Raw genomic sequence first — 23,993 nt, 5'->3', positions numbered from 1 at the left:
CTCCTGCTCCTCAGATGCTGCTGAACTGCTGTCCTTTTCCAGCGCTATACTTTCCAACAATGGTACAGGGTGTTTATTCAGTCAGTCATTGAGTCATATGGAACGGGAAGATTCCAACTTTGACACAGTCTGTGCCAAATACCATTCAATGTGCAAGGGTCAGGACAGAAACGTCACACAGATTCCCGTCTCTCATTACTATCGCATGCCTCCCAGTAAAGTGTGCATTTGTGTGTGGCCAGGCTTACCCCTCAATAACCGAATCTCCAGTCAGTATCCACAGTCTCAGGAATCATGCACAAAAACTTAGAATTATTGAATCAGAGGAATGTATTCCAGTGAAAAGCTAACAACTTCACAACAAGAGGGGAAAGTGACAAAATGGCATGAAATAAATGATTTATTAGTGGCCATTAGTCAGTACAAGAGTGAGCGTGACAATCTGACATGAGCAGTTGTGCTCAGCTAAACATCGAAGGATAAATTGTCCACTTTGAGTAGCGATGTTTTATTTGGAGATGATTCATATGATCATTATCACTGATGTTTTTATTAATGACAGCAGAAGCCACACACCAACAACATTCAAACTAAGCCTCTTCCTTCTCATCTCCATGTGTGATGATATAACATAGTGACTTATAATCAATGTTTCCTGCAACATCAATGGGAGTCACAGCAAACATCTGCTCTACCTGTGGGAAGAAAGGAACAGGAATAGAAATTATGAAAGCACTGAGCATATAACACCAGGTCACACAGCTGTCAGGGTAACACACATTTAGGCAATATAATTTGATTGGTTTTTAAACACCTTTGCAACACTAAATTTTTTTTTGATGTGAAAGAACAAATTACAATTTCATAAAACTATGAAAATAATCATAAACTCTGTGCTTTTCAACCCCACTTTCTTTATCCCTTTTAATTCAGGATATTCTTCATGCCTGACACCCCAGGTTTATTCAGTCTTGATTAGAGAAAATCCAACTGAACCATTAGTCTTCACCAATTAGAGAACGTGCAATTGATAGATAAGTTTCCTTTCATTTAGATAACCACCTAAAGTAACAGATTGTTGACAGCACAGGAGGGGAATACGAGAAGCTCTTGTGGTGCAGTTGTCATTTACCTATCTCTATCTCTGAGCCAGCAGGCCCAGGTTCAAATAATAACATCTCTGACCAGGTTGATTACAAAATATCTAGCCTGGGAATTAAATCTAGACTTTCTGGTCTGCGCAGCTGAGCACAATAGCATTTAAAAAGAGAATATTCAATCTATTCCATTTGTGGTAGCTCTCTGGACAAGCAAGTTTTACTTGTGCTCCTTATAAGCCTTCTTCTCAGAGCGTTGCACATTCTTTCATCTCAGATAATAATCTTATTGGCTTTGATTGATTGAGTCATGCCTTGGTTGATCCTGCCTCAACTATACTCTCAGGCAGTGCCTTCCAGATCACAACCACGTGCTGCATGAAAACGTCTCTCCTCATGTCTTCATTGATTCATTTACCAATCTGTGCCCTCCAGGTCCTGATCCTTCCCACAATGGGAACAGTTTTCCTGATCTATTCTGACAGATCCCTCATTGTTTTGTTAATCCCCTTTCATCTCTCCTTTCAACTCTCCTTACTTGGGTAAGGGTCAATCACCAAACAAAAAGTTTCATACTGTGAAGTTGCTCGGGCAAAGACTTGAAACAACTCAGAGTAACCAGCAATTTTTTCACTCTGAGAAGGATCAATCATCTATGAGACAACCATACTCGGTAAAAATTTGCATTCCACAAGTTGGAGCCCCATCTTGTGGGCAGTTAGTTTCTCTGGAATAAGCATGTTCCCTGAAGGGTTCCGTTCCACCTCAAATAGAATTGTGGGTTTGGTCTAGTTCACTTAAAGTCAAAATGGGAAAACCTTTGAATCTGAGGTATCTCAAATGTGATACAATTTTAGAGAGTAAAATCTCACCTCATCTGCACTGAATTTATCGGCTTGTGTCATCAGGAGTCTCTTAAATCTGTAAAGCAAGAGAAAAGCATACCCAATGTTCAGATGCAAGATATTAATGTTTTTTTTTCTAAATTTGATCATGAGTGGATTAAACTTAATGGTATGGAATTATCTTAGTTTAATCCACCATTAGTTCAAATGCATGAAATCTAATCAGCCTTTTCTTTATCCTTGGTCAGTGATTTGAACAAATGTAATGTGTCATTCAAGAGCACTTTTCACGTCTTCAGGATACTACATCGTTTTATGTGCCAGAGAAGTTTCTAAGGTCATCAATAAAGGTCCTGTCTTTTTACTTCCAAATTATTTGAAGTGAAATTGCCTGTCAACTCGCAGTAGTCACACCTTTGGATTATCAGTCCATGCCCACGGATTACTCAATCATTGACATAACTTTGTGTTGCCATACTCCAAAGCATTTTATTCTAAAGGGCTGCACGTACAGACAAGTATAATCTTGAACACTATAACAACTCCGTCTCTCCATCAGTCAGTGCTTCCAACTCTCAAAGTGTTAGAAAACTAGTAGCAAGACAACTAATAGCATCACCATAAGTAAACAACTGCATTGATCGATTTATGGACACACTGTCAGTAAGTGTGGTGCTGGAAAGGCACAGTCAGTCAGACACCATCTGAGGAGCAGGACAGTCGATGCTTCGAACATGAACTCTTCATCAGAAAAGATTCTCCTTCTCCTCGGATGCTGCCTGACTGACTGCTTTTCCAGCACCACCCTTTTCAACACTGATCTTCAGCATTTGCAGTCCTCACTTTCTCCACACTGTCATTAAGTAGCTTGTATCAAGAAGCTCTGATGCTAATCACATTATGCTGAATATCAGAAAATTTACAGGAAGAAGGTATCAGCTGAAATACTAAAAGTACAGCCTCATGCAACATTTGCAGTGACTTTGCAACTCACTCATCCTTCTTGACATGCCCTGTTCCTTGGGGATCAAACAATTTGAAGGCATTTAAGATGGTTTCTTCTGGGTCACTTCCTATTGAGATAAAATAAACTTCAAATTAATTGCCCTTGCTAGCACCGGCATTTGGGCTGGAATGGCTAAAATTGCATGATGTGGCAATGAAAATAGAAAGAAAGACTTGTAGTTACACCCATAAGAACATCTCAAAACACTTTGTAGCCAAACAAGTGTTTTTGCAGTGCAGTATCTGTTGTGATTTAGGAAATGCAGCAACCAATTTGCACTCAGTGATGTCATGAGGTTGCTCCTTTAACAATGTTATGTTGTCTTTGTTTTTTTTCAGAGAGGTCATATAAGACACAGACTCCGAAAAATCTAAGTTGAAGGGTTTTAGGCCCAGTTTGATTATCGCTAGCAGATACTGCCTCAGGCTTGTAAGTTTAAAAAGACACTTGCACAGTGAAAGGGGCGTGACAAGTTCTCCCAGCTCAGCTTTTCCCATGTTCGGTTTGGTTATCAAACAGTAGAGTTGTGAAGCTGTTGGATCCAAGAGAGGGGGTCGATGCTGACCTCCTCTCTCTGACTTCTCTCCTATAAGACCTCCTATAAGACCTGTGCCAAGGGGTGTTTATGGGGATTGTAGAAAGTATTTGGAACAGCATCATTAAGTTGGGTTTTTGGAATTGTCAAGTTATTCTTTTCTCTTTTGTTTGTGTTTCATTCAGTAATCTGGTAAATAAATTCTGTTTTGTTTAAAGCTAAGTAAATTGCCAGCTGCATCCCTGCTTTGTGCGTGGGAAATCATGCCTCACAAACTTCACTGAGTTTTTTGAAGAAGTAACAAAGAAGATTGATGAGGGCAGAGCAGTAGATGTGATCTATATGGACTTCAGTAAGGCGTTCGACAAGGTCCCCCATGGGAGACTGATTAGCAAGGTTAGATCTCATGGAATACAGGGAGAACTAGCCATTTGGATACACAACTGGCTCAAAGGTAGAAGACAGACAGTGGTGATGGAGGGTTGTTTTTCAGACTCGAAGCCTGTGACCAGTGGAGTGCCACAAGGATCGGTGCTGGGTCCTCTACTTTTTGTCATTTACATAAATGATTTGGATACGAGGATAAGAGGTACAGTTAATAAGTTTGCAAATGACACCAAAATTGGAGGTGCAGTGGACAGCGAAGAGGGTACCTCAGATTACAACAGGATCTGGACCAGATGGGCCAATGGGCTGAGAAGTGGCAGATGGAGTTTAATTCAGATAAATGTGAGGTGTTGCATTTTGAGAAAGCAAATCTTAGCAGGACCTATACACTTAATGGTAAGATCCTAGGGAGTGTTGCTGAACAAGGAGACCTTGGAGTGCAGGTTTATAGGTTCTTGAAAGTGGAGTCGCAGGTAAATAGGATAGTGAAGAAGGCGTTTGGTATACTTTCTTTTGTTGGTTAGAGTATTGAGTACAGGAGTTGGGAGGTCATGTTGCAGCTGTACAGGACATTGGTTAGGCCACTGTTGGAATATTGCGTGCAATTCTGGTCTCCTTCCAATCGGAAAGATGTTGTGAAACTTGAAAGGGTTCAGAAAAGATTTACAAGGATGTTGCCAGGGTTGGAGGATTTGAGCTGTAGGGAGAGGCTGAACAGGCTGGGGCTGTTTTCCCTGGAGCGTCGGAGGCTGAGGGGTGACCTTATAGAGGTTTACAAAATCATGAAGGGAATGGACAGGATAAATAGGCAAAGTCTTTTCCCTGGGGTCGGGGAGTCCAGAACTAGAGGGCATAGGTTTAGGGTGAGAGCGGAAAGATATAAAAGAGACCTGAGGGGCAACTTTTTCACACAGAGGGTGATGCGTGTATGGAATGACCTGCCAGAGGAAGTGATGGAGGGTGGTACAATTGCAACATTTAAGATGGGTATATGAATAGGAAGGGTTTGGAGGGATATGGGCTGGGTGCTGGCAGGTGGGACTTGATTGGGTTGGGATATCTCGTCGGCATGGATAGGTTGGACCGAAGGGTCTGTTTCCATGCTGTACATCTCTATGACTCTAAAACAACTAGCAAAGTTAGGATCTGGACTACTTTCTTGCAATATTTTGAGGGGTTCTGGTCTGGTCCATAACAGCAAGGTCCCACGCATTTTGTAATAGAGTGATGCTCGTTGAGGTACAAATAATGGTGACATTGCAGGTGAGAACTACCCTGCTTTTCTTAACATTCATGCCATTTAGATACACTTGATGGAGCACAGAGAGTTTTGTTATGAAGTTGAAGGCATGTACAGTACTTTTAAGAGAGAATGAATGCTGTTCTGAACTGAGAGCTTACAAACCCCTGTGTAGGTGACTAGATGGCAGTCCCAGAGTTCCTGGAAAATTGAAAATGTGTGACATTTGGTTGTGAAATAGATACCTGAGTTTTGGTTGTTATTTTGACAACAATTTGAATGTAACCAATCAGTTTAAATTATGTCGCAGGATACTAAAACCCAATTTGAGTTTGAATTTATTGTTTTACCAACATCAAACCAATGTGATGATCCAATGTTGGGACAATAAAAATGTGGGCATTTTTAAAATTGGAGAGAGAGCAACTGCTATCAAGACAGATCCAAGAAATTAAGCAACGCTCTGTATTAAAAGATATCTTTTCATATGAATCATACTCGCAGTAAAAAGAAAGAAGATGATCCAGGGAATTCAGCAGCAAGAAGAGTGAAGTCACAAAAGACAACAGCAGCTGTGTGGCTTTGAAATTAAGTTGATGTAATTTTAACAAGTGTCTCACTGTAACAGCATATTGTTATTAATTTGGAGGCAAATAATAAGCAGTTAAGAGAGGGGGCTTAGAATTGTGAATAATTGTTGTTTAATGTTCACTTTTAGAGTTAAAAAATTAAATTGATGTTTTTTTTAAGTAGTGGAATTTGGGAGTTCTCTGTCACTCATATTTTAACAGATGATGAGGCAAAGTGAGCCTTTCTGGTTGTTTGGTTTCATTAGTAGAGGGGTTCACCTCCTTGTTGTAACATTTCACTTTAACACTTGATTCAAAAGATGGCATTGGTGTGCCAGCCTAGGTTTCATGCCCAAATACCTGGACTGGAATCAAACCCAATGACCTTCTGACTCAGAGGCAAGGGCATCTTCCAAATATGGGTTACATTACCACTGCACTGTCAGACATGAAGTAAATAGAAAGAAATCTTTCCAGTGCTCTTAAAAAGATAATGCTAAGATTTGAGATCCATCACATATATGAATTAGGTTATTGAATAAGCCAGTTGCTGTCAGAACGCTGTTTTAACGTTACCATTCAGTTTTTCTCCAAATAGACTGAGGAACACTGTAAAGTTCATTGGCCCCTTTCCCTCTTTCAACATCTCTTCCAATTCTTCATCACTGGTATTCAATTTACCTATAAATATATTCAAACAGGTTAATGTTCATATCACCTGCAGATAGCATTTCTTTTTTTTTAACAATTGGATCAGTGTCTTCCTGGAGAAATTGGATTGGTCTGTGGGGCTAAAAACCAGTAAGCATCAGCCATCAGTACCATGGACCAACTGCAGCACTTTTGCACCATTGTCAGTCTCTCCAGCCAGTCATACTGAATCCCAGACACCATTCATCTCTGTAAATGCTTTAAGACTGAAATCACTGGACAGGGCTCTTCTGCTGCAATTATAGGGTGCCTACCTATATCCCAGGGGACCTGGATTCACATCCCATGTGTTTTGGGAGGTATGTCCCAACATTTCTGAACAAGGTGATTAGAAAATATCATCTTAAGTCTTTTCGTACATGTTGAAAAATCACATAATGCTTGTAATGTTTTGAAACTACTGGACAGAAAGGAAAACCGAAGATTAATAGCAAGAACTGATCCAGTTCACTTACCCAGCTGCATGAAAGTCTCCTTCAAGTCCTGTTTACTGATAATTCCATCTCGGTTCTGATCAATGCAGCCGAAGGCCTGGGGATCCATGACAGAGGTTTGGTCAGTAATTGCACGCGCATCATTTATCATGTGATCTTCACCAGCCTGAGAATTACCTTTACAATATAGACTGTATTGCAATCAGATCTGTCATTCCTGTGCTTCCATGTGTTCCAAAAACTAATTTTCTCGGAAATACATTGAATCCTTATCCTGCTTAAAAAACACAAAGTCCAAATTCTTTCACCTTGAATAATTTTTACTTTTGTAACACCCCAGCATCACTTACTCTGCTTCTTACAAAATCCATGGATCTGATTTTTAACTCCAAGTCCATTTTTAGCCAGTGGATTTTCATGTCAACCAGACAAGAAGCCTCAAACTTGCCATTTGTTACATTTGAGAAGTCTGTGTCAAGCATGAAATTGAAATCTGACTGTAAAATCTGGCCACGACAGGATGAACAGCTGTCATCAGAAATAACACTTCATTTGGATGGTCTTTGTTGACCTTGTGAACAAAACAATCAAAATTGGCCAGGAAGATCATGCTGGTCCAACTCCACCATCAGTCACCAGAAATAATGGCTTCCAGCAGTAATTGAATATATCACGCTATACCAATAGAGTTGAATGACACAATGCCACTAGTGTTGCTGATGAATTATTCTCCAGAAATTAGATTACGCAGAGACAGACAATGTGAGGAAACTTTCAGTGGTGCACAGCTTTGGGAAACATAGGTTCAAAGTCTCTTGTTAGTCCCAGTAGTAGGCTGACCACTTACTGTGTCACAGATTACTCAGACACTGTATCCCAACATATTTTCTCTGATGGAAAATAATCTCCGATTTAAAAAGTCCCAGCTCTGAGTGTGTTGTATCGGTTTCTTGGCATTCACTGAAATAATGGCTTCAACATTTCCAGAGAGGTGGGAAAGGTCTTGGAGGACCGGGCCATATAATTCTATGTGGTTTTCCTGCTCAAGGTGACATTTGGCTCTTGGCAGCTCTATTCAAGCTTTCAGAGGGACCAGATATATCTCTACCAGCTCCTGAAGGTCCTTGTCATCATGTCTGAGAAATATAGCTATACTTGCTACTATCATGCAACAATACCTGTTACCTTTTCCATTTCTGATCCACAGTGGCTACTCATGAGACAGGCTCAAGAACAGGAGGATTAGTGACAATGAACTACCTCCAAAAACCCTTCCCCAGGACAATGCACTGGTAGAGGTGGCTAATATCACAATGTACCTGCAGAGGTCATTCATATTGAAAAATACTGTCATTCAAATCTTGCTTTTTGTGCTGATTAAATATCAGTCACACGTTGATCAAGTGGACTCCTTTTACACAAGCTGATAGTTCAGCTTCTGATGTGCAGAATGCAACATTACTGAATACTGTTATATCATGTCCCCTGCAGCAATCTGGAAGGAGCCAATGGGAAAATAGCTCCTTGTGTGGTGACTTTGACAGCCACGAGTAAAGCATGGTCACTCACCCAGCAGGCAATGGGTCCTGTCTCAGAAGACTGCTAAGGTCAGTTATAGCCTGGTGAAATGTATTCTTCTCCAGCATTGCTTCAGAAATATCAAAGAAAATATTTCTTGGTTGATCGGACTAGTAGACGACTGTTCATTTCCTGTCTTATTTGATCTAACTGCCGTTTTTCTCCTGGTAACTTAGGCAGATACTGATGGACCTCTCCTCCAGTTGTTGGTTCGTTCAAAGGAGAAGAACAGAAGCAATTCCAAGTGAGATGATGCTTATACGGACAGGTAAGGGGAGAAAATTCAAAGGAAGCAATCTGGAAATTAAGAAACCACACAAAACTGCACGACTTATAAGAGCACATGGATTTGAATGATCTGAGTGCCTGTCAATGAGTGAGCCTTCAACAACAAATTTACTGCCATGAAAGTCACTTTGTAAAGCCACTTACGACAAAGGGCAGATCTTTTCCAGCCCCTCAATGGCATGGACCGTGATTAGAAAGTTCGCAAAATTGGGTGAGAAGGCCAGTGATTAGCTTCTCACTGCTAAGAACACTAAATTCTATTTTCAACCTAGTGTTAAACAGCTAGATGGGTGGTGAAAGGCTGATTTATATGCATTAACATCCCCATTCTTGCATCTTCTCTCCTTTTGGATGTGCAGTTTCCCATTCTCCCACCCACCAGATTAAAAAAAATGGATGGTGACAATTCCAACATCAAGGTCAGAATGATGACCTGGTGCCTCTAGCTTGCTCCTACTCTGACCCTCCATCCAACACCAACATCTCAGGGAACACTCCATGAGTAGTGATGACAAGCATAGCCAGCCCAGCAGGTCCTCCAGGTCCTGGTCAGCAAAGTGGGATTCCAATTACTCCATGTCTGACATGTCTGGGGCAAGTAAAATGAACGTGGAGGGCAGTTGCAGACCACTTACACTTGACCAGGTGCATGGCCAGGCATTAAAAATGGCACCAGCACTGGGAATCCGGCGAGGTCCTGACAGTGACTGGTACTTCCACCTGCACCAAGTCGGAGAATAGGACAAGCGAGATACCGTGGGATCTTGTGCACAATTCATAAGGTGAGTTGGGAAGACAATATGAGACAAAGTGGTCAGCCACACAGAAAGAAACCCTACGTGAAATTTGACAACAATGTCTCCAGGATAGTTTTTGCTAAGGTTCAGCTGCAAGTTTTACTCAGCAGTTTTATTGCTGCACAGGACTCCTGACCTCCACAGTGTGGGGTTGCCAATCCTGCATGATTCGTCTGGACTGGGCTTGAGGATCAATCTGAGCAACATTATTGTGTGTAATAAAAGCAAAATACAATGAAAGCTGGAAATCTGAAACAAACACAAAATGCTGGAGGAACCCCGCAGATCTGGCACCATTTGGTGTGATAGAAACAGAGTTAAAGTTTCAAATCTGCTTTGACTGTTCTTCAAACATGTGTGTGCAACCCTCGAGGATAAAATGGTGAAATTAATAATCATTTTCTTCAAGCATTTATTTTTATAGAGATATAAAATTATTGAAAATAGGAAACGAATGGCTGCTTGGGTGATACTCAGTTGGCATCAAGTCAAGTTATACAGCACAGAAACCAACCCTTCAGTCGAACTCATTCCTGCCAACTATCTGTCCCAAACTTATCCAGTCCTATTTGTCAGCATGTGGCCCATATCCATCTAAACCCTTCCTACTCATATACCCATCCAGATGCCTTTTAAAAGTTGTAACTGTACCAGCTTCCATCGCTTCCTCTGGCAGTTCATTCCATTCACATACCATCCCCTGTATGAAAATGTTTCCCCTCAGATCCTTCTCCTCTCACCTATGCCCTCTAGTTTCTTGGCTGTGGCTCCTCACACCCCACTTCATGTCAGGACTTATTTCCATTCTCCCAGTTTCTCCATCTTTGTTGTTTGTTTAGATTTGATTACTTACAGTGTGGAAACAGGCCCTTTGGACCAACAAGTCCATACCGCCCTGCCGAAGTGCAACCCACCCATACCCCTACATCTACCCCTTACCTAACACTACGGGCAATTTAGCATGGCCAATTCACCTAAACTGCACATCTTTGGACTGTGGGATGAAACCGGAGCACCCGGAGGAAACCCACGCAGACACGGGGAGAATGTGCAAACTCCACACAATCAGTCACCTGAGGCGGGAATTGAACCCGGGTCTCTGGCGCTGTGAGGCAGCAGTGCTAACCACTGCTGCCGTTTGTGTTCCATTAGTTGCCTTCAACATGTTTTCCTTTGTCTTCAACTGATGATTTGCCTGCACTATGGGTGACTGGGCCCTCCATGGTGTCAAACCCATTTCAAGCACATCTGTCCTCACCACTTCCCTTCCCAACCCAAAAAAAACAACAAGATTCCCCTCATCCTCTTCTTCCACCCAACAACCTCTGCACTTAAAGGATCAATCTTCACAATTTCCCTCCCTCCAGCAGGATGTCATCACTGAAAACATCTTCCCCTCCCAGCTCTTGTAAGCATGCTGCAGGGATTGTTCTTTCCTTTCTACTCCTCTGTCACTCTAAACTCCTCACCCCCCAGCCCTCCATGCCATCTTCTCACACCATTGCAGAAGGTCTGGTGTTCAACACTTCCTTTTGCATCCTTGCTGTCCAACGCCCCAAACACAGCTTCCAAACGAAGCAATATTTGACTTGTACTTTTTAAAATCTAGTATACTGCATTTGCTGCTCACAAAGTAGCCTCCTGTGCACTGAAGAGACCAAAAGCAGACTGAATAACTGAGTGGTCAGGAGCTGGGGCACAAAATACACCAGGTGATAGACAAGATATACAGGAAAGGCAAAGTTGCAGTGGTAATGGGGATTTCAATATGCACCTGGGAAAAATTAGGTTGGTTGTGGATTGCAAGAAAAGGAATTTGTGGAATGTCTATGAGATATCTTTTTGGAGCAGCTTGTGGTGGTGCCCACTAGGGAACAGGCAATACTGGATTTCGTTTGTGCAATGACGCAGACTTGATAAAGGGAGCTTAAGGTGAAGGAATCCTCAGGAGGCGGTGATCATAATATGACTGAAGTTACTCTGCAATTTGACAGGGAAAAGATAGAATCAGAGATAACGCTATTACAGCTGAATAAAGGCAATTACAGAGGCATGAGGGAGGAGCTGGGTACAATTGACTGGGAGAGGAGTCTAGCAGGAAAGACAGTGGAACAGTGATGGCAGGAGTTTCTGGGAGTAATTCAGGAGACACAGCAAAAAATCATCCCTACGAGAAAGAAGTATGGTACAGGGAGGATGAGGCAATCATGGCTGACTAGTGAGGTCAGGGATAGTATAAATGCAAAAGAGAAAGCAGAAAATGTGGTGAAGGGCAGTGGGAAACCAGAGGTTGGGAAGCTCAGAAAGACCAACAGAGGGCAACAAAAAACAAGTAAGGAGGGAGAAGATGAAATATGAGGGTAAACTAGCCAGTAATACAAAGTAAGAGTGTAAGAGTTTCTTTAGATATATAAAGAGCAAAAGAGAGGCTAAAGTCGACATTGAGCCGCTGGAAAATGGCGCTGCAGAGATAGTAGTATGGAACAAGGAAATGGCTGAGGAACTGAATAATTACTTCGTGTCAGTCTTCACGGTGTAAGACATCGGGAATATCCCAAAAATTCAAGACAGTGAAGGGGCAGAGCTGAGCTGGTGGCCATCACCAAGGAGACGGTGCAGGAAAAATTGAATGACCTGAAGATGGATCTGGACCAAATGGACTATACCCCAGAGTTCTGAAGAGATTGTGGAGGTTTTAATGGTGATCTTTTAGGAATCGCTATCATCAGGGAGGGTCCCAGAGGACTGGAAAATCGCTAACATAACATCCCTGTTTTAAAAGAGAGTAAAGCAAAAGACGGAAAATTACAGTCCAATTAGCCTAACCTCAGGTGTGAGTTCTGAATACTTGGAAGTGTATGGTAAAATAGGGCAGAGTTGGCATGATTTCCTCAAGGGGAGGTTCTGCTAGAATTCTTTGAGGAAGTAACAAGTAGGTTAGACCAAGGAGAGCCAATGGATGTTATCTACCTGGACTTCAAGAAGGCCTTTGACAAGGTGCTGCACAGGAGACTACTGAGTAAGATCAGAGACCATGTTGTCAGAGGCAAGGTGCTAGCATGGATAGAAGCTTGGCTGTCTGGCAAAAAGCAGAGAGTGGGAATAAAAGAGTCCTTCTCAGCACAGCACCCGATGACAAGTGATGTTCTGCAAGGCTCAGTGTTGGGACCACATCTTTCCACATAATACATTAACGATCTAGATGAAGGAACTGAGGGCATTCTGGCTAAATTTGAAGACAGTACAAAGATAGGTAGAGGGACAGGCAGCATTGAGGAGACGGGAAGGCTGGACAGGTGAGGAGAATGAGCAAAGAAGTGGCAGATAGACTACAAAGGGGGAAAATGTGAGGTCATGCACCTTGGTAAGGAAGAATAGAAGCATAGACTATTTTCTAAAAACCAGAAGTCTGAAGTGCAAAGAGACTTGGGAGTTCTAGTGCAAGATTCTCTCAAAGTAAACTTGCAGGTTGAGTCAGTAGTTAAGAAGGCAAATGCAATGACTATTTATTTTGAATATGAAAGCAGGGATGCACTTCTGAGGCTCTATAAGGCCCTGGTCAGACACATTTGGAGAATTGTGTGCAGTTTTGAGCCCCATATCTCAAGAAGGATGTACTGGTCCTGGAGCAGGTCCAGAGGAGGTTCGTGAGAATGGTCCCCGGAATGAGCAGCTTAATAGATGAGGGACATTTGAGGACTCTGGGTCTATACTCGATGGAGTTTAGAGGATGAGGGGGGAACTAATTGAAACTTACAGAATACTTACATAGTGGATATTGGGAAGATGTTTCCATTGGTAGGAGAGACTACAGCCTGAGGGCACAGCCTTCGAGTAAAGGGAAAATCTTTTAGAATAGAGATAAGGAGAAACTTCTTCAGTCAGAGATTGATGAATCCATGGAATTCACTGCCACAGAGGGCTTTGGAGGCCAGGTCACTGAGTATATTTAAGACTGGGATAGATAGGTTCTTGATTGTAAAGGAGATCAAGGGTTACAGGGAGAAAGCGAGAGAAGAGGGTTGAGAAACTTATCAGCCATGATTGAATCGTGGAGCAGACTTGATGGACTGAATGGCCTAATTTCTGCTCCTTTGTCTGATGGCGTTATGGTCTAACTGCTTTGCCAAACACATCCAGTCAGTCCTTAAGAATGCCCCCAAACTTCCAGTTCCCTGCCATTTCACGACACCATCTTTTTCTCATGTGGACACTTTCAACCTCGCCTTGACACAGTGCTCGATTGAAAGCCAATCCCGGAGAGATGCTGTCCTCTGGCCCGAGACTTTCCCACAAAAGGAAATAATCTCTCAGCATCTACCCTGTCAAGGCCCCTAAAAATCTTGTGTTTAACTAAGATCTCCTCTCATTTTCCTAAATTTTAATGAGTACAAGCCAGACCTGGTCAACCGTGTCTCATATGGAAATTCTTCCATGCCGAGTATCAATCGAATGAAACTTCTATGGATTGCCTCAAATGCTAGTGTACCTTTCCTTACATAAAAGCCCAAAACTGTTCAGTGTATTCCAGCTATGGCCTTGTACAGTTTTAACAAGACTTCCCCATTTTTATTCTTCATTCCTTTTGAAATGAAGACTCCAGTCACCCTCCCTTCTACTTTGTCAACAGCACAGAAAACAGACTTTTTCAGTCCCCTTCAGTTTCAAAGTTGATTCACATTGCTCTCAATGGGTCCACTGTTTTACTCTCTCCATGGATGATACGTCACCTGCTGAGTCTCTTCAGCACTTTCAGATCTCCAGAATTGACAATATGTTACTTTTATGAGAGACAAATGGGCATGTCAGGCCTGAAATTTTCACTCGGTCTGTGTGAGGTCTAATGGTTCCCATAAGTTAAAACTAATCATATTTTAGATTTAAACAGTGAGAAATTCAACAAGTGTATTTTTTATGCTCTCTGTGTGGCTGGTAGATTGATACATTGACTGGAATCTTACAGAAGCCTCAACAGTGTGGACTATGACAAGAAATTGGCAGGCTTATGCAAGAAGTCCACCAAGGCCCATCAGGAACAACAGCTTTTAAATACGTTCTGAGTGTCAAGCTAAGATTCTTGCGAGGTAGCAATGAAGAAGTTAGAAAGCCACAAAGAGATCAGTTCCATCTTTTACTAGTTTTTCATGGCATACTATGGACTCAAGGGTTAAACATTCCATTGCTAAGAGGACTCACTGCAGTATCAATTGCATGTCTGTCCTCTTACAAAATGAGATAGGACATTTCAGTAGGGGAGCTGGCTGACTCTCGGGGAACTGAATCTCAGGAGCCATACATGTGGATTCCACTTGCAGCCTAAGGCAAAGGTATTTTCCCTCCCTGGACAAGACTGATAGCCTTGGCCATAACCCTATTAACTGTCTCCTGCTCCCATTATCTCCCTATTAACATAGATATGTGAATCCCCCATTGACCACAAGCAAAGCCCTTCTATTTTAATCTCTTCCCATCAACACACGATTATGAAGAATACAATAAGCAATCCCTCTAATCCATCCACTCGTTATCACAGGACATCGACAATCACTGGGCATTGTAAAATAATAATTGATTATCTTAACCAATGTAATGACAATCGACCATGTGACTTATACAACTTTTGTTTAATTCCTACAAAAATACTGTATTTGTGTGTAGAGCAGAGATTTGTGAAGAAGTGACACCGTAAGTAGACACACAACTACTTTTGGGGACATTGAGAATCTCATGCTGGCTGTCCGATAATAAAGCATTTATCATTGTACAGAAACATGTGTCGTTCGGATTTGTGGAATAAAATATACATCAACATTAATGAATTGCCTATTAAGTGAACTATTTCCATATTAATCCTGCCTCATTAGTTTGTACTTTTCAATCTACAACCTGCCACAAGAAAAGTAAGCACTGTGAATTCTCAACCTGGATGTCAGAGCATGTACCTCGGTGACTTCAGCTCACCAGTAGCTGTGAACAGCCTCCATGTTGCTCACTTTGCAACAGCAGCTCTGTTCACAGCCACAAATACCCCTCATCTAAAGACTGTCAACATCTAAGGATCCCCACAGCATCTCTCCGATCCACTTGTATGAGGTTATTAAGTCAAGACACACATTTCAGAGCACATGGCAATTGGCGATGAAAGGATACACTGCACACTAGATCTGACCAGGTTGCATCTCAAGGTTGTTCACTTGCTCTCTTTGCACTCTATTTGCATGCTCACAGCATACTTACCTTCCCAATTTGCATGGCTACATAACTAGGCACCTTGTCATGCCGCTTAACAGTCCTTTGTCAAAGGAGCATAAATCTTGCAGTACAGAAGAATGCAATATCAACCTTACACCTGCAAATGCATTGCATGTACTATAAGCAGGCAGTGATGTCTCAAAGTCTTAGGGAAGTGATCTCATCCAAGTCCATCAAGGCACCCATCAGTAAGGGGGGCCTAGCAAGTAAGTCAAGGACAGGCTTTCGATACCAATCGAGGGAATTGGCCACAGTCAGGCATCCAGTCAGGATGTTCAGGCTGTTCATCCATCGACAGTCCAGACAGCAGTTCATGGTCAATGCTGTGGCTCCAAAGCAGCTAGACTGGGAGGATAGGACATCTGCCCCAGAACTGTCCAGTTCAGTCACTCAAGTCACCATGATCACTTAGCATATTTATCAAGAGAAATGAGGAAAAGGAGTTGAGGATGGGGAGGAAGCTGTTGCTATGGATCAAGGACTCCACAAGCTATTTGTCGAGATTAGAAGCTACAAGCTGTACAAAAGAGGGGATGACAATTTTTTGAAGATTGGACTATTGCATTTGTAAAAGGTTTGTGTCCTAAGGCACGGATTGGAATTTGATCATGTGGGCAGGGTGTTCTACTACGGTCAGGAATATCCTGTTCCAAGGTGGGGAGGAGCATATGTCCATCTGTGGCATGTTCATCTCATTTGCCACGTTGTCAAGGCTGGGGGGTAGAGGTGGGCAGTTAAAGGCTCATGTCAATGAACTGAGTGGAGAAATGGAGAGTTCAGAAGCCAATGGGTTCATATGAAGGTCTCTCAGGAAGCGGATCTGGATTTTAGGGGCCTGACCAACGCTTAGAAGCAGAGGCTGGAGACCCGTGGCTGAACTACATTTGTTGTCATCGTCCATTGTCCTGAAAGTTGAAACTATGCATGGTGAAAGAAAATGGCGTGATCACACCTTGAGTGGGTGGTTATGTAGAAGAGACTGCAAAACCACCAATGTGAGGTATTGAGCCTCATTCCTGATGAAGGGCTTATGCCCAAAACATCAATTCTCCTGCTGCTTGGATTCTGCTTGACCTGCTATGCTTTTCCAGCACCACACTCTCAACTTATGATTCTCTAGCATCTGCAGTCCTCACTTTCTCCTAATGTGAGGTTAGTTCAAGGATGAGAGAGGGAATCTCAGCTAATGGTTCAAACTGGTGTGTAATCAATGACACTGACAGTAGAGTGAATGCGCACAGTTGAGAACATGGGCCCAATAATCCCTGGCAAATTGAACATGCTGAGACAAGATTCTCTCCTCGTAACGGGCAAGAACCTGATATTGAGCACTCTTCTACCCATCCTGGGTCCTTCCTCCTTATTATGGAAGGGCTGTTTGCTCCTGCTCTGAGAAAAAGGGAAGCATTGAGAGAGGTGAAAGTGGATGGCACAGTTAGTGCTGGAGTAAGTCGACAGGTGACTAGGTGTCCCGGCCAAGTGGGTAGGAAGTGCAGAGGACATGCAGGGTTCGTGGTTTGGGAGTTGTGGGCTGATCAAGAACAAGTGCAAAATGTTGCAGGAAATATTGAGAGTAGTTGAACCTGACCATTGGCAGGAGGTGGGTATAGTCACAGAGAGAGTGAGAGATAAGGCTGTGACATTTACCCAGGCAGAGTGGACAACATCACTGACCTCCTTGCCGAGCTGCTGGCCAGTCCTCCACATGAGTAAGACCGCACTTAGCCAAGTGGTGATCTCAGACCAGGCTGCCAGCGTCCAGTGGTGTGGCCTCCTCTGCCGGTCCTCGAGGAAGAGGACTCCCCTGCTTTGCACTAACCCTTCCACGAGGACCTGTCCTTGTCAGAGAATCATGATGTCTCTTTCCCCTTCTCTGACATCTTCAGAATGATTGTCCATCACCGAGCAAAGCAGCTTTGGGATGCCTGTGCTCATCAAAGAGCTTTCAAATAGCACCAGGCATGCTAATCTTTCAGCAGCTATCCAGTGAGACCTGAGTTATTTTAGGAATAATGAGTGGCATATTTATGCTAGAATCAGATGGGTGGAGGGTCTTGAAAAGGCAGGTGGTTCATAAGGTCTTTTTTAGAAGGCTGATTTTCACAGAGGAATCCAATTCTTTCCATTTATCACAAAAAATGTTTCCATTTGTGTTTTAGGGATATTTAGAGGGATAAGTAATTACTGTTCTCTGTTCCCAACAACTAATTATTGCATCTTGGAGAATATGTTTTGCTTTGACAATAAACCAGTCATGCTTGTTTATTTTCAATCCTAATTGACAGGTCTTTTTTGTTAAAACCTGATACAAACACAGAATTTAATGGGTCATGTCAGTAACTGTAACAACTTTTGATATTATGTTGTGACCTAAGGTGTCGTGGGACGACATAACAGCCTCAATCATAACAATAATCACGAACAGTACAGTACATGGACTCCTCACCTCCTTGAACTCTTGAATTTGAGATTGTTCAAACATGGAGAAAACATTCGATGAGCTTCGTTGGTTCTGTTTGGATGAAGCTTTCCCTCGAGCTGCTTTCCTGCTTGCCTAAAATCCCCAAAAGACAATGTGACAGGAACCATTATATCTCAAAGCAGCAAACGAGAAGTCTATGTATCTGTTATAGTTATTTTGTCAGGGAATAAGGTACAAATCATTGAGAACTTCATTATTTTCATGAGAAGAGAAAGCAGAATCTATCATTATTAAAACAAATGAATGGAACAGATATTAAGATGGGTTCTATCAGCTGCTGTATCAATTTAAACAAAGTTTAGATCAAGAAAATGCTGTCTGGCATTTGCAATTCTCTCCATCCTCATCTTAACTGATATATAATTCACTTGAACAACACTTCACAAACTTTCTCCACCCATTGAAATCTTAAGAGAAGAATCTGCAGAGATACCCTTTCAAGGTCAGCCATCCTTCCACTATTACACGATATAAGCCAGCTGTTCTTCATGGCCAATTCTCCCCTTCCTTAAAATGCACATGTCACCGTGTTCTCATCAAACTCCAATCCATACAAAATATGAGCCATATGCCAAATCTGTCTTCACCAGTGATCCACATGAAATCACAGAATCCCTATCGTGCGGAAGCAGCTATTCAGCCCATTGAGGCCACAGTGACTCTTTGAAGAGCATCCCACCCACACCCACCCCGTTCCCTATCCATGTCACCCTGCAAACCCCATGGCTTCCCCACCTAGCCTGTACATCCCTGTACACTATGGGTAATTTAGCATTGTCAATCCACCGAACCTGCATATTTTTGGACTGTGGAAGGAAATGGGAGCACCTGGAGGAAACTGGGAGAACATGCAAACACCATACAGTCACCCGAGACTCCAATAAAACTCGGATCCCTGGGGCTGTGAGGCAGCAGTGCTAACCACTGAGTCACCATGCCATTCAAGTCACAACAACCTGTTTAAGCTCATACTCAAAATCTGTCATGATGAATCCCTTATTCAATAAAGATTGTTGTTGACAGCATTGTCTGACTAGTGTGGCACAAAGATTAATAATCAGATTTTTGGGGTATTGGATACCATTGAATTGCATGTAGATCTTTCTTTTCTGTCCTATTTACATTCCACTCCCCTTAACTGCATTAAGATCTATCGAGCAATCCTGATTCCACCAATTTAGTTTGTTCTGGTAAATCCAAATGTCATTTACTTCTCTTTGATCCGTCAATTGGTCACGGAATTTGGGTATAATTACAGACATGGAGAAAGTGAGGACTGCAGATGCTGGAGGTCAGAGCAGAGGGTGTTGTGCTGGAAAAGCACAGCAGGTCAGGCAGCATCTGAGGAGCAGGAGAATCAACATTTCATTATCATTGTCATGAAGGGCTTATGACCAAAACGTCGATTCTCCTGCTCCTCGGCTGCTGCCTGACCTGCTGTGCTTTTCCAGCACAACACCCTCGATCACAGTTACAGATATTCCTTTCTTTCATTCACAAACAGTTGGTGTCCATTGTTCTGCATTTTGCCAAGCCAAAGTGTAATCATTATCGAGATCTGTAAGTCACTGTCAGTCTTTGTTATGCTGCATAAAATTTTGTCAATCACTCCATTCACTACATTATCTGAGATAATAGTCTCAATTACATTGAAACCAGATAACATTTTCAAACATAATATCATCTGAAAATTCTGCATCAGATTGCTAAACATCTTTTTTTTTGTATAACATTAATTTATCTCTCATTGGTTTTTTTTAAGGACGACTTACCGTCTGCCTTTCAGATGTTTAATTTTTCTGAGTGTAAATGTATTGTTCACATAAGATGTGAAGAATTTAACAATAGTCATGAGAGTCGAAATGTTTATATTTTAATATGTAAATCAAAAAAACTCTCAGTTTTGTTCTTAAAAATCAGATGAAATACATGTATTAGTTACTAAGGTAAAATTAAGATATTACAATCACTGTACAAATACAAATGATTGAACTCTCAAAATGACAAAACTGTTGTCACAACTGTCATGTTGTGTCTCATGGGTGAGTCTGGCAGTATTTTTAAGATCTCGTCACTGCTGAGGATATAAAGATCTCCCACTGCATTTTACCTCAGATCATTGGAAGCAACACACTTGACAGGAAGTATGCTCCTCTGTGTTAAAAGAATAGCTTCATCTTAGCTCAGACCATTCCATATTTGAGGAATGTAAGGTTTGTGTAAAATATTCAATCGGAATAAATATCTTTTGGATTCTTCAATACTATGATATTCATGCCCAGTTTCTTATGGGAATAAAATCTGCATTTCTACATCAGGAACAGCACTCTACTCAGGGAGGTGGTATCACAGTGATCAAGTCACTGGATTCAGAATCTATAGCATCAGGTAAAAGTTATGAGAGACATAGATAGGGAAGATAGCCAGAGGCTTTTTCCCAGGGCGAAAAGATCAATTACAAGTTTATCAGGATAAGTGCAGGGAGAATTTTTCTCATGGAGGATAGTGGGTGCCTGGAACACACTGCCAGTAGAGTTGGCGGAAGCAGGCACATTAGCAATGTTTATGGATTTCTTGGTAGGTACATGAATTGCAGGCAAACAGAGTGATAGAAACTGTGCGTGGGAAATAAGTAAGGATTAGGAATTGGTGCACGCTTGGTGGGCTGAAGGGCCTGTTCCTGTATTGTATATTGTGCAATATTTTGAGGGTATGGATCCAAATCCCACCACAGAAAATGGTGGAATTTGAATTTAATTTTTAAAAACTGGAATAAAACCCAAAGTTGATTGTTGTAAAAACCCATTTGGTTCACTCATGTCATTTCAGGAAGAAAATTTTCCGCCCTTACATGGTCTGTGTGACATGTTGCTCCAAATCCATAACAATATGGTTGACTCTTAACTGCCCTCTGGACAATGAGGTACAGATCTAGCCAGCAACACCACATTCCAAGAATTATTAAAAAATCACTACAAATTTCCATTGCAGCCAAAATGCTTTAACGGATCATTATCAAAGAGAGGCTGACACTGGGCCACATAACACTAAGTGATGACAGAAGAATGAACACTTTGTTTTCGAGGTAGGTGTTAAGGGTCATTTTAAAGGAGGAGAGGTAGAGATGCAGAGAGGCCTGGGAAATAATGATCTGAGGACCTAGAGAGCTGAAGACATGCACTAATGGTGGAACAATTGAAGTCAGAAATCACACAACACTCAGTTACAATCCAACATGTTTATTTTAAATCACAAGCTTTTGGAGAGCTGCACCTTTGTCAAGTGAAGTCACCTGACAAAGGTGCAGCGCTCTGAAAGCTTGTGATTTTAAAAAACTTGCTGAACTATAACCTGGTGTGTGTGTGTGTGTGTGTGTGTGTGTGTGATTCTTGACTTTGTCCACCCCAGTCCAACATCAGCATCTCCACATCAGATCCATTGAAGTCAGTTCTGCAGATGAGGGAAGAATTGTTGGAGTGAAGTGACCTCTAAAGGTTGTAGGATTGAAAGAGCTAAATGTGCTTCTGCAAAGTGAGTAAAAAATGATATTGTTGACCCTTGTTGTCAATGCTTCAACACCATAACGATTTAGTGTAGTCTCCACTTTGCTTCCCTGAAGGTACCAGTGTTTAATTCTGGCAAGTCTACAAACAAATCACGACTACTTGGACTTCTCAACAATATTCTTGGTGGCCACAAATCCCATCCTGTCACTGAGGTTATTGACAGAAAACAACCAAGCTTTAAAGCAATAATGCAAAAAGAGAGCATTTAAAAATATCGATGTCAATTACAATGAAGGCTTATTATGCATTGAGGAAGTTAGACACAAATAGGGCTCAATAATAGTTACCCAATTTCTGACAGACTTGTGAAGGCAGCTAAGCACATAGTTTATTCATTGTTAACAATTAAAACACAGTTTTTTTCCATTTCAGTGGACTTATCAGGCGACTGACTGTGTGGAGTTTGCACGTTCTCCCCGTGTCTGCGTGGGTTTCCTCCGGGTGCTCCGGTTTCCTCCCACAGTCCAAAAGATGTGCAGGTCAGGTGAATTGGCCATTGCTAAATTGCCCGTAGTGTTAGGTAAGGGGGAGATGTAGATGTAGGGGTATGGGTGGGTTACGCTTCGGCGGGGCGGTGTGGACTTGTTGGGCCGAAGGGCCTGTTTCCACACTGTAAGTAATCTAATCTAATCTAAATGCATCCCAAAAGATGTTTGCAGTCAATATTTAAAATCAAAGAAATAATATAAACTCATATAAGAAGCAAGAAATAATATCCACTGAATTCCCTGTTAATTTACAGTGATGACTTCAAAACTTTTCAATTTTCATTAAATGTGAACATTCTTACACATTGACAATATGATCCTCTGAAGTAATTAAGCTCAGTTGTGTCATTGTTTTTGTGACCTGTCCAAACTGGTTTTCACAATTTGTGAGATCACTGAAACTAAAAAATGGCTGTTCTGCAACCATTCCCACAAAATAACTTATTTGATTGAAATAAGACTCCTAATAGTCAAGTATTATCCTGTAAAATCATTAAAAACTTTAAAACTCACCACTATAGCAAAAGTTTGCTTCGAGCTTATTTAGCTTGAAAATGTTAATCTTTAGTTAAGGTTGAAACAAAAGGAAGAATTAAAGTTCTGCCTTTTTGGAAAAATTAAGAGCAAGAGAGGCAGAAATAAATTACCAAGGAAAGCAAAAACGTTTAGCATGAAGTGACCTATTTCAAATATTTTTTAACTTCATTTGATCTTGATAATGTGTACCACACTAAGAAAACAATGGACTAACATATATATAGAAATCAGAAAGATATTTGATTACTTACCATTTTGTGGAGCTGCTATTAGAAACAAATACCAATTGGCCAAGTTGTATCAGTCTTTATAGTTGTCTTTATCTCTTCAATGCCTAAAAACAGATGCACACTGAAGGATAAACCTTACATGGAAATATGCAACCCAGTGTCAGACTGTCACAGCATCTGTGATAAAACAAATTCCTTCTCTAAAGTCCAGATAGTGTAAAGAGGGCTGACATTCCAAAGTGACATTCATCCTTGAAGCCAACATAATTCCTTTTGTGCATTGTTCACATGCAACACTCACTCAACTGGGGCCTCATTTATGTAGTCATTGGGTCCCCATTTGGTTGGTAGTCAAGTTAAACCAGTGACAACTAATGATCTGCTCTGTCACTGGTGTCAACTTCAAGAGATTGTGAGATCATTCCTGTCCTTTAGAATATATTGATGAACGTATGCCAGCACAACAGGAACAACCAGCTTCCGTCTTCTTCCCATCACAACCCAGGTGCTTATGAGTCAGATTTGGGGAATTCAAGGGAATCTTCAGGTCTTCAGCACATAACCTAAGTTGGAAATCACATGCAGGACTTAAGGAATACTACTGACTGAAGGAGTCACCTTCTGGATCAGATTTCAAAGTTGAGACCTGACTGAAGATACAGTGGAACATTAAAAGTCCTGTGATATTGTTTTGTAAATCAGGATTTCTTCACCTCCTTCAGCCCAATATAAAGCTTTTTTAAAATTACTTTGAATATTCAGATGCAAGCAAGAATTGTGATAAAGCTGAGGACTGAAAAATATTCAGAACAGACAGTATCTTTATTTTGCAGTTGTATATTGTAAATGACCTTTTGCACTGCATTCTTGGTGAGGAATATTGTATCTCAGCACTGCACTGACTTCTTGCCACTTTGCAGCATATGTTTTCATCAACAGCATTGAGCCCGT

The 23,993-nt window shown here is 41.6% G+C and overlaps 1 protein-coding gene and 1 long non-coding RNA gene across 3 annotated transcripts in view; one reads left to right on the top strand and one right to left on the bottom strand.

Annotated features, from left to right (window-relative positions):
- The window catches only part of LOC140459686 (uncharacterized), a 36,755-nt gene that overhangs the window by 8,657 nt on the left and 4,105 nt on the right, over nt 1-23,993 (top strand). For both annotated transcript variants that reach the window (XR_011953847.1, XR_011953848.1), the window contains exon 2: nt 8,579-8,670. This is a non-coding gene — a long non-coding RNA (uncharacterized lncRNA). The remainder of the gene's footprint in view (nt 1-8,578; nt 8,671-23,993) is intronic.
- Nucleotides 383-23,098, bottom strand: myl7 (myosin, light chain 7, regulatory). The gene is made up of 7 exons (XM_072554044.1): nt 23,064-23,098; nt 18,186-18,293; nt 6,846-6,921; nt 6,256-6,360; nt 2,937-3,015; nt 1,970-2,018; nt 383-695 (listed from the first exon to the last, which is right to left on the bottom strand). The coding sequence occupies exons 1-7, from the start codon at nt 23,064-23,066 to the stop codon at nt 591-593; spliced, it is 525 nt and encodes a 174-aa protein (XP_072410145.1). The 5' UTR covers nt 23,067-23,098; the 3' UTR covers nt 383-590.

The sequence above is a fragment of the Chiloscyllium punctatum genome, chromosome 35 (genome assembly GCF_047496795.1).
Source record: "Chiloscyllium punctatum isolate Juve2018m chromosome 35, sChiPun1.3, whole genome shotgun sequence".
In the NCBI taxonomy this organism is placed as follows: Eukaryota; Metazoa; Chordata; class Chondrichthyes; order Orectolobiformes; family Hemiscylliidae; genus Chiloscyllium; species Chiloscyllium punctatum.
This window is presented reverse-complemented; position numbering and strand designations above follow the sequence as displayed.

Excerpts from the sequence above, each read along its gene's own strand:
- myl7 (XM_072554044.1), bottom strand. Across the intron at positions 3,016-6,255 it reads ATTTGGAGAAAAACTGAATG|GAAGTGACCCAGAAGAAACC; the intron begins GTAACGTTAAAA and ends TTATCTCAATAG. Across the intron at positions 696-1,969 it reads ATAAATTCAGTGCAGATGAG|GTAGAGCAGATGTTTGCTGT; the intron begins GTGAGATTTTAC and ends TTCTTCCCACAG.